Source organism: Doryrhamphus excisus, chromosome 18, assembly GCF_030265055.1.
Source record: "Doryrhamphus excisus isolate RoL2022-K1 chromosome 18, RoL_Dexc_1.0, whole genome shotgun sequence".
In the NCBI taxonomy this organism is placed as follows: domain Eukaryota; kingdom Metazoa; phylum Chordata; class Actinopteri; order Syngnathiformes; family Syngnathidae; genus Doryrhamphus; species Doryrhamphus excisus.
This window is the reverse complement of record NC_080483.1, coordinates 14,395,637-14,410,627: the sequence shown is the minus strand read 5'-3', so window position 1 is coordinate 14,410,627 and position 14,991 is coordinate 14,395,637. Positions and strand designations below refer to the sequence as shown.

The window sequence follows — 14,991 nt, the reverse complement described above, 5'->3', positions numbered from 1 at the left end:
TCTGCCGCATGTTGGCTCCCCGAAGACTGGAAAGTTCAGTCCCGATGACGTAGATACAAATCAAACATCCGGAAGGACGGTCGGCCATTAAGCTTACCGTGAACAGTTACACCATTTCCATATGAAGTTGTTGGCCCAGTTGTGTATAATTTCGTTCTCTGTGCTTCAGAAACACTGGCGATCAAACGATTCTTTAACGTTTTTACTAATAATACATGTACTATATTTTCTATTGTTTTCATATGACTGACATTTGTGGCAACCCTATGCGTTCCAAGACATGCTAGCATACATCGTGGCTCCCCATTTTACAGTTCCAATTTTATAGTTCCACTCTTATCAAATTTGACTTTTTTGGGCTTAAATGGCAAAATGACCAATAAAAAATAAAAAATATAAGCCATTCAGAAGACACATTTAAAGACGTGATATGTAGTATTCCACTCTGGTCATCAGATGTCAGTAATATTACTGTAGTGACAGTTTTACAGTGTGGGCGACAGGGGGCAGTGATGTTCAGCATGCTGGGCTACAGCTAGCTGAGAAATAGGAAATGTTGAAGTGTTCATGCTACATATTTTTGTGTCGATTTCAGATTTTTTTTTTAATTTAAAAATTAAAAAAAAATTAAAATAAAAAAATAAATAAAAAAAAGGCTGATGGATTTACATGAACATCCCTGTTAGCCAGGCTATATCCGTTTCTCAATTCGCAAAATTGCAGGACCCTAGGTCCTTCACTGAGGATGTGCCCAAGCCGCACCCTTGAGGTGTTTCATCAATCTAATAACCAAAAAGCACACTGTATGCTGGTAAAATAAGTGTAAATGGTTAAAAAAAATGGGCCCTACTTTTACTGTAGTGTTTGAAGAAAAGTAGAAAGTGTCTAGTAGAGAGCCCTGAGGGACGTCAGTGTTAAAAATTCACAAAATCCTATGAATGGTTTGCCCATTGGTACTAAGGCAAAGGTGCTGGTCACAAAATCAAACATTGTACCAGGAGTCTGACTTTTACTTTACTCAAGTACACAAAAAACTTCCTGATATTGCTATTTTACAAATGTTAGGAACCATAAAAAAACACTACTTTTCAGATCATTTTATTCAACAAAGAAACTTTTCCAAAGCTCATGTAGGAAAAATTTACAAGTGTGTCACCAACAAGATGAACAAAGATATATAAAAATTAAAAAAAAAAAAACAGAATTCTGGGTGGGTTCTGCAAAGCTAGAAGACAGGCAGCAGGACACAGTGACTCTTCCAAAACAAAACTTTTGATTTGATGATCCCTTTAAAAAAAAAAAAAAACACACACACTAAGAAATGCTGACATAAAATGTTGCTAATATATTAGTGTTTGGATTTCAAAATCATTTTTTTCTGCTGCTTGGAACTTGGAACTCCAGGAGCATGTTTGGAGCTTTTGGTAAAACCATCCCATGTTCTCCCGAGACATTGGCGTATATTTCATGTACATTTTATGCACATAATACAATTTTAGACCTCTTGGTCTCAGTTATTTGGGAAGCAGATTTATTATCTTTTGGTTCGCCATAAATAAAAAAAATTTCCCACTGCTGGGTACCTCCGCTACACTGTAAACCTTTTTGAAGCACATGCTATTCCCAAACTTTTCGGTTCTACGGAAAAAGGCCAAAGGGAAGTTTCTAAATATTTAATTTTTTTTTTAATATTTAATTTTTGAGCACCACCTTCTTAAAAAAAAAAAAAAAAAAAAAAACAGGCATTCACACAAACGCCACATTCAACATTAACAAAAGAACTGAACTGTTGAGTAGCCTTGAGGCCCAAAAAAACAGGGAAGTGGAAGATTTGCTAAAAATTTTAAGTATTTGTAAAATTAAAAACACAAAATAATTGAACAATTTAGACCAGAATCTGATGGCCAGTTTGGCCCCCCCCCCTTCATCCGCTGTGGACCACGACTACGAGTCCACAATACTAGCGTTCCCATGAACAAAAAAAGGACCACTTTGTGAAGGACTTTGAAGTCGCCTGACCAAAATGAAGGCAGAGACTTTAACAACGAAACAAATCAAGGAAGACAAACTCATTCTCTCCAATAATTTAGGATCTTGGTTTATTGGAGACCCGGTCTTTAGGAAGCACAGCGGCCTCACTGCTGCAGGACATTGCACACACACAAAAAAAAATAAAAATACTTTCATCTTTAAACCAAAACGGTGCTATTCTTCAATGGAATTTTGAATACTAATGAAAAAAAAATGGTGCTCGGAAGAAAATTCTGAGAAAACTTTTAAGACCATCGGAAAACTGCCGTCACCCTGGCAGTCGGAGTGAAAACGGAAGAGAAAACATTGGCCAACATCTTTGTCAAATGAAAGCAGAATGCAGAAATTTGAAAAGTGATTTCCCAGCCAGCTAGGAAAACCAAATCCGGACTTCCAAAGCCTTTCAAGCGGCCAACATGGAAAGAGAACTTTCAAAACCTACCTGGGCTTCTTCCTCTGCGACATTTCAAAAAGACATCTGGTATCCAGGCAGAAACCGAAGGATGTAAGACACTAAACTAATAAAAAGGTGTGCTTGAAGGACCGTCAGTTCTTCTGGTATCTGAAGTCTCTGAGAACGTGGTTGATGGGATGGATCTGGATGACGGGGGACAGGTTGACCTGTAAAATTTTCTGAGCTTTCCATCGGGCTTCATCCACCGAGCGAGAGTCATCGACCTTTATGACTTTCGATCGCAAACGCCTCTTATCTTTCCAACGGTTTCTTTGCCGGGTCGGGTTAGTCAGTTCTTTAGGGCCGAGTCCATTCTGGTGGAGGCCGTTGCCTCTCCAGCCATTGCTGCTGAGCTCCGTGTGAGTCTGTGGGAACGCCCGGCCGTTAGCGTAGAACACCGGCGCCGAGTCTCCGATGAGGGCGCCATCCAGGCGGACGGGACAGGACAGGCTCCTCTGGCTGAACAAGGCCACGGCTCCGGTGGGGGCCCCACCGCCGTTCTGGGAAGGCTGCAAAGGTATTCCTGAAAGTGCTGGAGGGGGCTGCTTGGGCAAAAACACAGCCGGGGGCGTCTGACAGGGTAAGTCCCACGTGGTTTGGATCTGGAGCCTGGCCGTGTGACAGCCAGAGAGACCTTTGATATTGGTCAGTCTGAGGCACGACTGCATGGGGGGCGGCTCCGTTATCTCGGAAGTCCGAACAGGCGTCCAGTTGTAGACGATGGCGCGTTGGTCCATCAGTAGCTCAGGGGGCGGGATCCCGTGGATTCTGGGGTTGCCCCTTTCAAAGATATTCCACGAAGGGTGAACCTCTCTTTTCTTGACTCGAACCCTCCGCCTCCGTTTGGCCGTGGGCCTGACGTTCCGGTTGGGCGGTTTGAGCATGTCTTCGGTCAGGAGCTGGTTTGTGGTGGAGCGGTAGCCGTACACGTCCTTGCTACGCAGCACGGTGGGTTTGTGGCCCTCCTCGCTCAGTTCCTGCAAGAATGTAACCAATTCTTCTGTGCTCGAGAGGTCCCGGGACATCGGGCTGAGGATCTTCAGAGCGTCCAGGAGGACACTGTGACCGGCGGAAGCAATCCTGGACCAGGAGTGAACGGCCCTCAGCTCCTCGTTGGCGAACTTCACCGGCCGGCCAACCGTAGGCCCTTGTGTGCCAGCAGCCATGTTAGCACTCCTGCGCAGGAAAACAAAGACGACCGTCAGTTAAACGTTGGCGTAACGGGATTATTCACGGATGACATCGTGTAAAGGCGACTGTTTCGGTTTCGGTGGTTGTTTGGAGCAGACGCATCCTCGACAAAGAACGTAAGTTTGTGAGTTTTTGTCCGGTAAAGAGTGACTCCAGATGACCGACATCTTGGATGCTGCACTCGATTGAGTCTGCCTGTGATGTCACTATGCTTTATACTGGATTTAAACTGGTTATAATGGCTATTTTCATGTAAAACAACCATTTTTTCGTGTTGTGTCGTAGTTGGTTATACATTTTGGCTAAATTTGTGTCAAAGTTATGCTTGAAATATGTATATTTCTACTGTATATTACCGTATTTTCCGGACTATAAGTCGCACTTTTTTTCATAGGTTGGCTGTTCCTGCGACTTATACTCCAGAGCGACTTATAAATGTTCGTGACTGTTCATGTTTATTTTTTGTGTAGCTGAATAAGCATTGTGTTAGCATATCTTACACCTATTCATCCTGTTCTCTATTCTTTTATTGGTAGAACTTGCCTTCCAAGAGGACGTAATGTCTGTTTTGGTCAAGTAGTTGGAAAATAAATTACCCGCAAAAAATGTGACTTATACTCCAGTGCGACTTATGTTTTTTTCTACCTAATTATGCATTTTTGGCCTTGTGCGACTTATAGTCCAGAAAATACGGTATTTCCTGTGTGCCTTCCAAAATCATCAAAAATATCCAGTACAGAGAGGCATGGCTTTTCAAAAATGGCTGGAAAGGAATATGTCGACATGTTTGTTTTCTATCCATAATCAATTAATACCCGATTCAACTACAAAAAACAAAGTGGAATCGAGGAAATTTCCCATGCACTGTCCAGTATCCAGGTATTTATTTCACACACTGATGGAATTTTTAGCTAAAAATCTATTTACTGAATCGTTTTAAATCGTAGCATTCTACATAAATCTAATATGATCCCTGAATTGTATTAACAACTATGAATCATGATACAAATGGAATCGTTGAACCTCTACTCATACGACTAACCCCTTATGCTGTGTGCCTCGGCTATCAGTGAGGTACCCGAAAAAACTGAGGTACCCGATTCACCGATTGTGGTGGGAAATGGCTATTCGAAACTCCAAACTCTGTGAGCTTGTAAATTTGCACCCTACTCCGTTTACACCACCGCTCCAAAGTTTGGGATCACTTGGAAATATATTTGCCTTTTTGCACAGTTGTGCAGCGTTTTTCTGTCCTTGTTAGACCCAGTTTGTGCTGCTCTCTGAAGGGAGTAGTTAACAGCATGGTAAGAGATTTTTGTTTTAGTTTAGATTTTTTAGATGGCTTTTCTAATCATCTATTAGCCTTATAAAATGATGAACTTGGATTAGCAGCCATACCAGGAGATTGATGCAGAGGACTGACAGTTGTTGATAGTAGGCCTCTATGCAAAAATGTACATCCTTCTTTGAAAATCATTCGATTAATTTTAATTGTTTGTGAAATGGACAAAAATGTTTGTGAAATGGGAAAAATTGTTTGTGAAATGCATGAAAATGTGTTTTTCTCTGGCAAACAAAAAAATTTGCAAGTGATCCCAAACTTTTGAGCGGTAGTGTATGAACACTCAACAATGCTATACAGACAACAGCTTTTGTTCCATGACTTGCACAAAATAAACACTGATAAACTATTACTTACTGCTTGCTCTTCTGACTCTTCAACAAGACCAAGTAACATTGGAAAGGCGTCTGGCTTCAGCAACCGTTTCTCGGCTAGTCCAGCACCATACTGGCCCATGTTCCCAAAACAGTCCAGTGTGAATTGCCGTTAACTGATTAAAATATTTTTCTTTTACTGGTAGGGAATCACAGATTCCAACCACTTCTGCCTGATGTTTGCCTCGTTAGGAATTGGAAACAAATGTAGCTTTCTCTTACACCCGAAGAAACAATTCCTGGGAGACATTGCTAACAGCGTAAACAAAGAAGCTTGGGGGAGGGTGGGGGGGGGGGGGGGCGGCGCAGAGAGCATCTGGCCGACAGAGCACACCCATATAAGGAAGCCCGGTAATCCCTCTAAAACCAAGCATTCAGAATCAGACTCACAACCAAAAGAGCAAACCTCATTATCTGAAACTTTGGTATTGTTTAACACGAGAATACAACAATATAACTACATTTATAGGGCAGAAAAGTGGAAAAAGCAAAATAGTAAAATACAAAAACACAGGTTTCCTGTGGTGGCACAGAACCGGGGAAGTTTAATGTAACCAAACTCATCGCACATTTGAAGAAGGATTTTAACAACACCGTGGCTTCATGAAACATCCATACTGTTTGAAACGTGCAAAGACTGACAAACTCCCATGGGAGTTTGAGTTTGAAAAAGAAACACCCCCCCAGTCGGTGCATTGTTCTACAATCTTCCGTTGTGTGCACGCTAGTGGCCCGGTTTACCAGTTTTATGTTCTTCTGAAATAAAATGCCGGTTAAGTAAATGCAAAAATCCTTACATTTATTGATGTAATACATCATTGGCCAATTTTCCCCAGTTTTTCAGAATTGCTGAAACACATTGCTAAAAAAATCCTCAACAAACTGTAATGCCCGTGCTTAAGGAAGACTGTCGCTAGTGGTGCTCCGATCGATCCGCCACCGATCAGTATTGGACAATATCAGTGAAAAAGCACGGTATTGATATCGATCAAATCTGATCCCCTCCACCGATCTGCTCCGCCCACACTGCAGCATCCAGAACCAGCATGTCTGCTGTGTGTGGGACTCCCTGTCTTAGTGAGAGTGAGCAGTTTTGCGCCCCACAGACATTGCCACAAAATTGGGTTGGCGCTTTAAAAAGCTATAGATTGGTGCGGCATTTGGAGGGGGGGGCACTTGGCAGGGTGTGAGTTTTCAGGGCTCGGGGTGTGATCATCCATCGGCCAAAATCTGGGGATGGGTACTGCATTAATATGGATGCCAAGCTGACGGCCGAGTGGCGAGATTTGGGCTGCATCTGTTCAGAAGGCAGCGGATGGAGCTGGAGGGTCACAGCGCAGGCAGGCAAACCGGCTTTTCATTCTGGTTTTCAGTTTATGTGACCAGACGAGAAACAAATGCATTGTGAAATACAAAATGTGAGTTGTGGATACTAGCATTTTGTGTGTGTTCTGGTAAAAAAAATAAAATAAAAATTTTGCTTGAAATAAGCTATGAAAATAAATGTTACAAAAATGGGTAGAGCTCTTGGTCATTTTCATTTTGTAATAGTAGCTCTCACAAGAAAAGACATTGGTGATCCCCAATATAGCCAGTAGTACAATTAAACATTTACACTTAATCTATGTGAGCCGTTTTGGTATCGGCCGATTTCACTCATAAATCATCGGGATCGGTATCGGCACCGTAAAACCATGACCGGAACATCCCCAACTCTCACTGTTGCAATTCCAATTCGATTATTAATGTAAAATATTTTCTATGACTAAAATATTTATTTTGTTTAAACAATTCGAGAGTGTATGTTGTGTTGTTGAAAATGTCTGACAGTTAAGACGAGTTGGGTGCAAGAATAAACGTCCTCTTGTCCCTATTTCACTCAGCACTTACACAGCATTCTAAAACGTTTGTTTGCTTTAACAAGCGGTAATCATAACACGGTGTACTTATGGCCATAATTTATTTATAGCTAATTTCCTTCCGAAAAAATGGAATCCAGGAAACTTCACATGCACTGTCCAGTATCCGGGTAGTTATTTCACACTGTTTGAATTTTTGACTAATGTTAATAAAAATCTGTCACACTGAAATGTTTCAGATTCAACAAATGACAACACAACTGAACACAGAATGCAGTTTTGAAATGACAGTTTTTGTCATTATTAAGGAAAAAGAAAATCCAAACCTACATGGTCCTGTGTAAAAATGGTCCCGTTACAACGTACCTTAATAAGATTAATTGAGCTCTATCTGTCCGGAAAAGGTTACAAAGCTTTAGGACTCCAGCAAACCCGAGTGAGAGCCCTTATCCACAATGGCGAAAACATGGAACAGTAGTGAACCTTCCCAGGAGTGGCCAGTCGACTAAAATGACCCCAAGAGCGCAGCGACGACTCAGCCAAGAGGTCTCAAAAGACCAGACAACATCATCCAAAAAACTGAAGGCCTGGCTCGCCTTAGTTAAGGTCAGTGTTCATGACTCCACATTAAGACACTCGACAAAAACGGCCTGCATAGCAGAGTTCCAAGACTAAAACCACCGCTGACCAAAAAAATTAAGGCTTGTCTCAATTTTGCCAGAAAACAACCCGATGATCCCAAAGACTGTTGGGAAAATACTCTGTGGTCTGACCCTATTAGTAACACTGCATTTCAGAAAAAAAAACATTGCAACAGTAAAATATGATGGTGGTGGTGTGATGGTCTGGGGCTTTTTTATTGCTTCAGGATCCGGAAGACCCGCTGTGATAAATGGAACCATGAATTCTGCTAAAAATCTACCAAAAATCCTTCAGGAGAATTTCCTGCCATCTGTTCATGACCTCAAGCTGAAACCAGCTTGGGTTCTGGAGCAGGACAATGATCCAAAACACACCAGCACGCCCACCTCTGAATGGCTGAAGAAAAACAAAGCCTTTGGGGGCGGCCTAGTCAAAGCCCTGACCTGAATCCTATTGAGATGCTGTGTCATGACCTTAAAAGGGCGGTTCATGCTCAAAAAACCCTCCAATGTGGCCAACGACTCTGCAAAGACGAGCGGGCCAAAATTCCTCCGCAGTGCTGCAAGAGACCCATTGCAAGTTATTGCAAATATTTGAGTGCAGTTGCTGCTGCTAAGCATGGCCCAACATTAAAATAAAATTGTACCTAAAAATAGCCGCCAAAATAAAGTGGGCCATTCCTTTTTAAATAAATATAGAAAAAGGCAAATCTTGTTATAACAAATCTTTAGCTGTGCTCAATTACTCAGCTAATGACCAAAAAATAAATATAAAGCATTAAAGTTCTGGTTTAAGAGGACATCTTAAAATGTCAGCAACTGAAAAATACTTAGTACAGTAAACCTCGGATATATCGGACTCGGATATATCGGAAATTCGCTCACAACGGACAGATAAAAAAGAACCAATTTTTCTGTAATGCATTTCCAATAAAAATTCATTGCATATATCAAATTTTTTATAACGGATTTCGCCTATTTCGGACAAAATCTCCAGTCCCGTTCCAATGCATTTCCATTAAATTTCCCTCGCATATATCGGATGGCCGCATCGTGGCGCTCCGATTCGCCGAATCGTGACAGGCCGATATACGACGTCATTTGCAGCGTTTGCAGCGTTGCCTGCGCGTCCAGGTACATTGGAAACATAGTCAAGGAAGTGCCTTTTTATAACGGATAAAATCCGATTTACGCATATACCGGATATAAATCCGATATATGCGTAAAACGGACATTTTCCGGTATACGCATATAACGGATTTCGCTTATATCGGACAAAACCAGTGGGAAACAATTGAATCCGACATATCCGATGTTTACTGTAGTATTTTTAAGTAAACATTTATAGAAGACACAAGCATGTGCTCGGCTGCACGGCGGTCGAGTGGTTAGCACGCAGACCTCACAGCTACGAGTCCCTCGGCCATCTCTGTGTGGAGTTTGCATGTTCTCCTTGTGCATGCGTGGGTTTTCTCCGGGTACTCCGGTTTCCTCCCACATTCCAAAAACATGCTAGGTTAATTAGCGACTCCAAATTGTCCATAGGTATGAATGTGAGTGTGAATGGTTGTTTGTCTATATGTGTCCTGTGATTGGCTGGCCACCAGTCCAGGGTGGACGCCGTCTCTCGCCCGAAGACAGCTGGGATAGGCTCCAGCACCCCCCGCGACCCTCGTGTGGATAAGCGGTAATGAATGAACAAGCATGTCCTTATTTCGTGCCAGGAATACCAACGTGTCAACTGCATCAGGTTTAGAAGCGGTCCAACTTCCTTGTACATGTGTGGTAGAGCTTGCCTTGTAAATAAATGACTTTAAAACCTCGCCGGACATTGTGACTCCCATCGTTTTCAGCTGTTTTTTTAAAGCGTTAAAATCCCCAGTATTGCAACGGGGACCATATATTCTATTAGCAATGTGATACGTTGCCTTTCCTTTCATGAGGAATGCAACAGGAGCGCGTCAGACATCGCGCACATTCCTCATATTGGGGTTGGTGCCAAGTTTTAGGGTGGTGAAAATGACTTTTTAATGCTCTGGATTTGAAGTATGCTCCATTTGACTATTTTGTGCCAGGAACACCAACCTGTCAACTGCATCAGGCTTGGCAACATCCGTGTACATTTGTGGTAAAGCCATTGCAGGTTTTTAAATATTTTTATTCCCCACTGTTCCAATGGAAACCATATCGTAAGCAATGTGATAGGAGACCACTTTATAGTAGCACACCATTTTGTTTTTCCTTTCATGAGGAACAAAACAGGAAGAAGAAGCAAGAAGGTGAGCTTTGTGTTATGGTTTAAGTTTTATGGTCGTGAAAAAATATTTTTTTAATGCTTTAATTCAAAGTAACTCCACAGTCTTGAGCTGCTGCTTTTTCCTTGCTGACTAATTCTTCCATACGCATACACATATGACGCCGAAATCCAGGATATATACTCAACAAAAATATAAACACAACACTTTGGTTTTAGCTCCCATTTTTTATGAGATAAACTCAAAGATCTAAAATTCATTCCAGACAAAGAACATTACCACTTCTTTCAAATCTGTCTAAATGTTTGCTAGTGAGTACTTCTGCTTTGCGGAGATAATCCATCCCACCTCACTGGTGTGCCACATCAAGATGCTGATCTGGCATCAACCAGATCTGTTGCTCATTTCTCCACCATAAGCCGATGGACGAAGAACACTGCTTTTATTGATGGCATTTGAGATACCGTGATGAGACCCTGTGCCCCATTGTTGTGTCATACATCCATGAACATCACCTCATATTTCAGCAAGATAAAGCATGGCCCCATATTGCAAGGATCCGTACACAATTCTTGGAAGCTGAAAATATCCCGGTTCTTGCATGGCCAGCATACTCTCCGGTTATGTCACCCATTGAGCACGTTGGGGATGTGCTTGACCGGCGTATACAACAGCGTGTATATCAGTTCCCACTGATATCCAGCAACTTTGCACAGCCATTGAAGAGAAGTGGATCAACATTCCACAGACCACAATTGACAATCTGATAAACTCTATGCAAAGAAGATGCGTACACTGCATGAGGCAAATGGTGGTCACACCAGATACTGACTAGTTCCGAGTCCCTACACCCCCAATAAAGCAAAAAAATGCAAATTTCAAGACGGCCTTTTATTGTGGACAGTCTAAGGCACACCTGTACACTAATCATGGTGTCTGATGAGCATCTTGATGTGGCACACCAGTGAGGTGGGATGGATTAGGTAATGGTAATGGTTTGAACATGCATCAGATTACAATTGAATGCATCCCATAATCAGTTCACAGTTCCACATGTCCAAAAGGAGTAGGAAGAAGCAAAGCTTATTAAATCCTACCTCTCCATTTGGTACTTTTACAATCAGTAACTGTTACATTTGTTCACTTCCTGCTTTCCATAATACAGTTTACTTTTACAATCAGTAACTGTTTCATTTGTTCACTTCCTGCTTTCCATAATACAGTTTACTTTTACAATCAGTAACTGTTACATTTGTTCGCTTCCTGCTTTCCATAATACAGTTTACTTTTACAATCAGTAACTGTTTCATTTGTTCACTTCCTGCTTTCCATAATACAGTTTTCTTTTACAATCAGTAACTGTTTCATTTGTTCATTTCCTGCTTTAGCAAAGCAGAAGTGTTCACAATCGCACATTTAGACAGATTTGTGAACAATATTAGAGAAAAAATTGTAATATTGTGTAAGTGGAATGAACTTTTGATCTTTAAGTCCATCTCATGAAAAATGGGAGCAAAAACAAAAGTGTTGCGTTTATATTTTTGTTGAGTATATATCGAGACCATTGTTTTTCATATCTTGGTTAAAGTAAATATCGATGTATTAATAATATCGATATATCGCAGAGCCCGATGATGCATACAATGTCAGCAGTTGTTTGTAAAGTCGTTTTTTTGTTGGTTGCTTTTTCTCTTGTAAGGTTTTTCTTGGCATCCCAGTGTGTGAAGGCAGAATAGGGAGAAGGTTCTCGGTCATGACTGCTAATTGTTGATAGCTTCTTTGAGACTGCGTATTTATGTGTGCGCACACAACGGGCTTGAGCACATTGCGTGAGTGACAGCCATGAATTCTACTCCCCCATTTTGGGTCAAACGACAATTCTCATTCAGCTTTCCGCGTAATTGTGAAGAATACAGACATTTTTTGCATCTATTCTGTAGTACATTCCATGAATAGCTAACGTTAATAGCAGAACTTTGGCAAATCTCTACCGTTAGCTGATAAAGATAACAAATGGAATTGTTATGTCGCGTAGGGCGTGGCTTATGCATTCAAAGGAGGAAGAGGCCAGGGGTAGAACATTCGAATGTTAGCGTCCTCTAGGCTACCACTCTCTGACATACGGCAGCTTTTACTGTTTGAGTGAACAAAAGTTTCGGAAAAAAACTAGCGGTTACGATTTTCGTGGACATTTGGAATTGCTTGAATTTGCACGTCAATACAGACTATGCAGTTGCCATACTGAAAGGCCATGGACACAATTGGCAAATATAATGCTGTTCAGTAGCAATGCAACTCCAGGATGCTAGGTACATATCTCCCGTAGTGATGATGAGCTGTATAGCAATGAATCAGAACAGTCTGATTGGACGAGTCTACGCAGCATATTTTAAAAACGAAAAACGTCAATAGTAACATAAGCAAATAGTGTTTGTAGTTCAGAAAATAACAACTCGTCCATTTGGACCGTGCACGTTCGCTTTGCTTGGGTAATGTTTAACGCGTGTACATGCCGCACGGAATCAGACAGAAACAAGCATTTAGTCAGTGCGTCATGCCCTCGATGTTAGCCCATATTTTCCCAGACAATAGTGTAGCGTCAACAGCATGCGTCCAACACAACATTGTAGAAATCGTTTTTAACAACTTAGCCACAAGCGTGAACTTAAACGAAAAAGGAAGAACTTCTATTGTATGTACAGTAAACCTCGGATATATCGGACTCGGATATATCGGAAATTCACTCACAACGGACAGATAAAAAAGAACCGATTTTTCTGTAATGCATTTCCAATAAAAATTCATTGCATATATCGGATTTTTTATAACGGATTTCGCCTATTTCGGACAAAATCTCCAGTCCCGTTCCAATGCATTTCCATTAAATTTCCCTCGCATATATCGGATGGCCGCATCGTGGCGCTCCGATTCGCCGAATCGTGACAGGCCGCTATACGACGTCATTAGCAGCGTTGCCTGCGCGTCCAGGTACATTGGAAACATAGTCAAGGAAGTGCCTTTTTATAAAGGATAAAATCCGATTTACGCATATACCAGATATAAATCCAATATATGCGTAAAACGGACATTTTCCGGTATACGCATATAACGGATTTCGCTTATATCGGACAAAACCAGTGGGAACAATTGAATCCGATATATCCAAGGTTTACTGTTTTATTGATATAGTCAACTCACCCATTAAACAAGAATCGACAAGACGAATTTACTTATTTTTGAACCTCCGCCATGATTTTCCGCTCGGGACCATCCACACCGAAGATTTCGTAGGTGTGTTTTGCGGAAAATCTAGGCAGTTCGTTAGCTGAATGGAGGGGCGTGGTTGCGAAAAATGATGTACTTTGGAATTGCGGCTGCGTCACGCATAAAACAATTTTAAGTTAAGCGATAGTACTGTTATTAAATTCGTTTTTTTTGTTACGCTTAACAATAAAAATAAATAAAAATATTAAAAAAAAAATCAAAGGTACTAGTTCTCACCATTTTTTTGAACACTTATAACCCAACTGTGCTAGTTTGTCAGCATACAAACACAAAGGCTAGCTAGTAGTTGCTATTAAAGTGCTCTCGGGGGCCCCCTTTCGGGGGCGGTACCGAACCTCCACATTATTATTTTCAACGTCGGCCACAAAAGTCTAGAAGAAAATAAGCGCTCCACGCCGAAAACCTCAAAACAACTTTGAACGGATAAACGAGAAGGGCGTCGCATTTTTTCCGGACTTGTAAGCTGGTGGCGTCAAGCTTCGCTCGGCAATATTTGCTCCGTCTGAGCGGCCAACGTTAGCCGAGACGGGCCACTGTGGCTCCAGCCAGCCCGTCTTTCCGCTCGCCGCCGCTGCTGCTCACACGACCGACGCAGCGTGCAGGAGACGCGGGGGTCAACTAAACAAGGAGAAGCAGAGGGCCACAAGCCCAATTACCTCTTTAAGCGCTGTCTCGGCGTCCTCCGGTCGCAGCCGCGCTGACGCTCCACGGTAAAATGGCTGCGACGAGATCCGAGCGGCTGACGGAGCGGGCGGGAGAGGCGGAGGCAGCCGGGGAGAAAGAAGAGGGGGCGGGACAAGAGGCCGCCGAGCGGTGGGGGTGGGGAGCAGGCGAGAGGGCTAAAAAATATGTATAAAAGCTACAAAATCCTCTCCTGGATCCATAAAAGCAAACACTGTGGATAAAATAGCAAACTCAAGTGGACGTAAACGCTAAAAAGCTAAAAACCAAATGAGCAAAGTTAGAAAGCTGACACCACGGCTGGGCTGTGACGTAACGTATGGTGGGTGGGGCTTATGGCTATTTTCGTATTTGTAGCTAGTAGCCGCCCAGAAAACCCCCGAAAAAGAAAACCCTATTTATTTATGTATATATATATTTGTATGCGTATATAATATGTAAGTAATAATGTAATATGTATGTATAAAATAATACTTTAACAATGAAACATTGCTTACAGCAATAGTGTCCACCGTCTGGCCGCTACTTTTTTATCGGCTAGCTAACATTTACGATTACACTTCATTGTTTCAGATCACCAAACAAATGTAAATATTAGTCAATGATAACACAACTTAACACAAAAATCTTTTTTTAATGAAACTTTTTATTACTAAAGGAGAAAAAAAATCAAAAGAAGTCTTAAAGGGATGAACAAAGTTCCTTTTGAGAGCCACTACTTTTTTATCGGCTAGCTTACATTTACGATTACACTTCATTGTTTCAAATCACCAAACAAATGTAAATATTAGTCAATGATAACACAACTTAACACAAAAATCTTTTTTTTATGAAACTTTTTATTATTAAAGGAGAAAAAAAAATCCAAAGAAGTCATT

The 14,991-nt window shown here is 41.6% G+C and overlaps 1 protein-coding gene across 1 annotated transcript; it reads right to left on the bottom strand.

Moving 5' to 3' along the window:
• Window positions 1–412: 412 nt before the first annotated feature.
• On the bottom strand, window positions 413–14,243 carry ccdc71 (coiled-coil domain containing 71). The gene is made up of 2 exons (XM_058055482.1): window positions 14,089–14,243; window positions 413–3,661 (listed from the first exon to the last, which is right to left on the bottom strand). Exon 2 carries the CDS (start codon window positions 3,649–3,651, stop codon window positions 2,578–2,580), a length of 1,074 nt encoding a protein of 357 aa, XP_057911465.1. The 5' UTR covers window positions 3,652–3,661; window positions 14,089–14,243; the 3' UTR covers window positions 413–2,577.
• Between the last annotated feature and the right edge of the window lie 748 nt (window positions 14,244–14,991).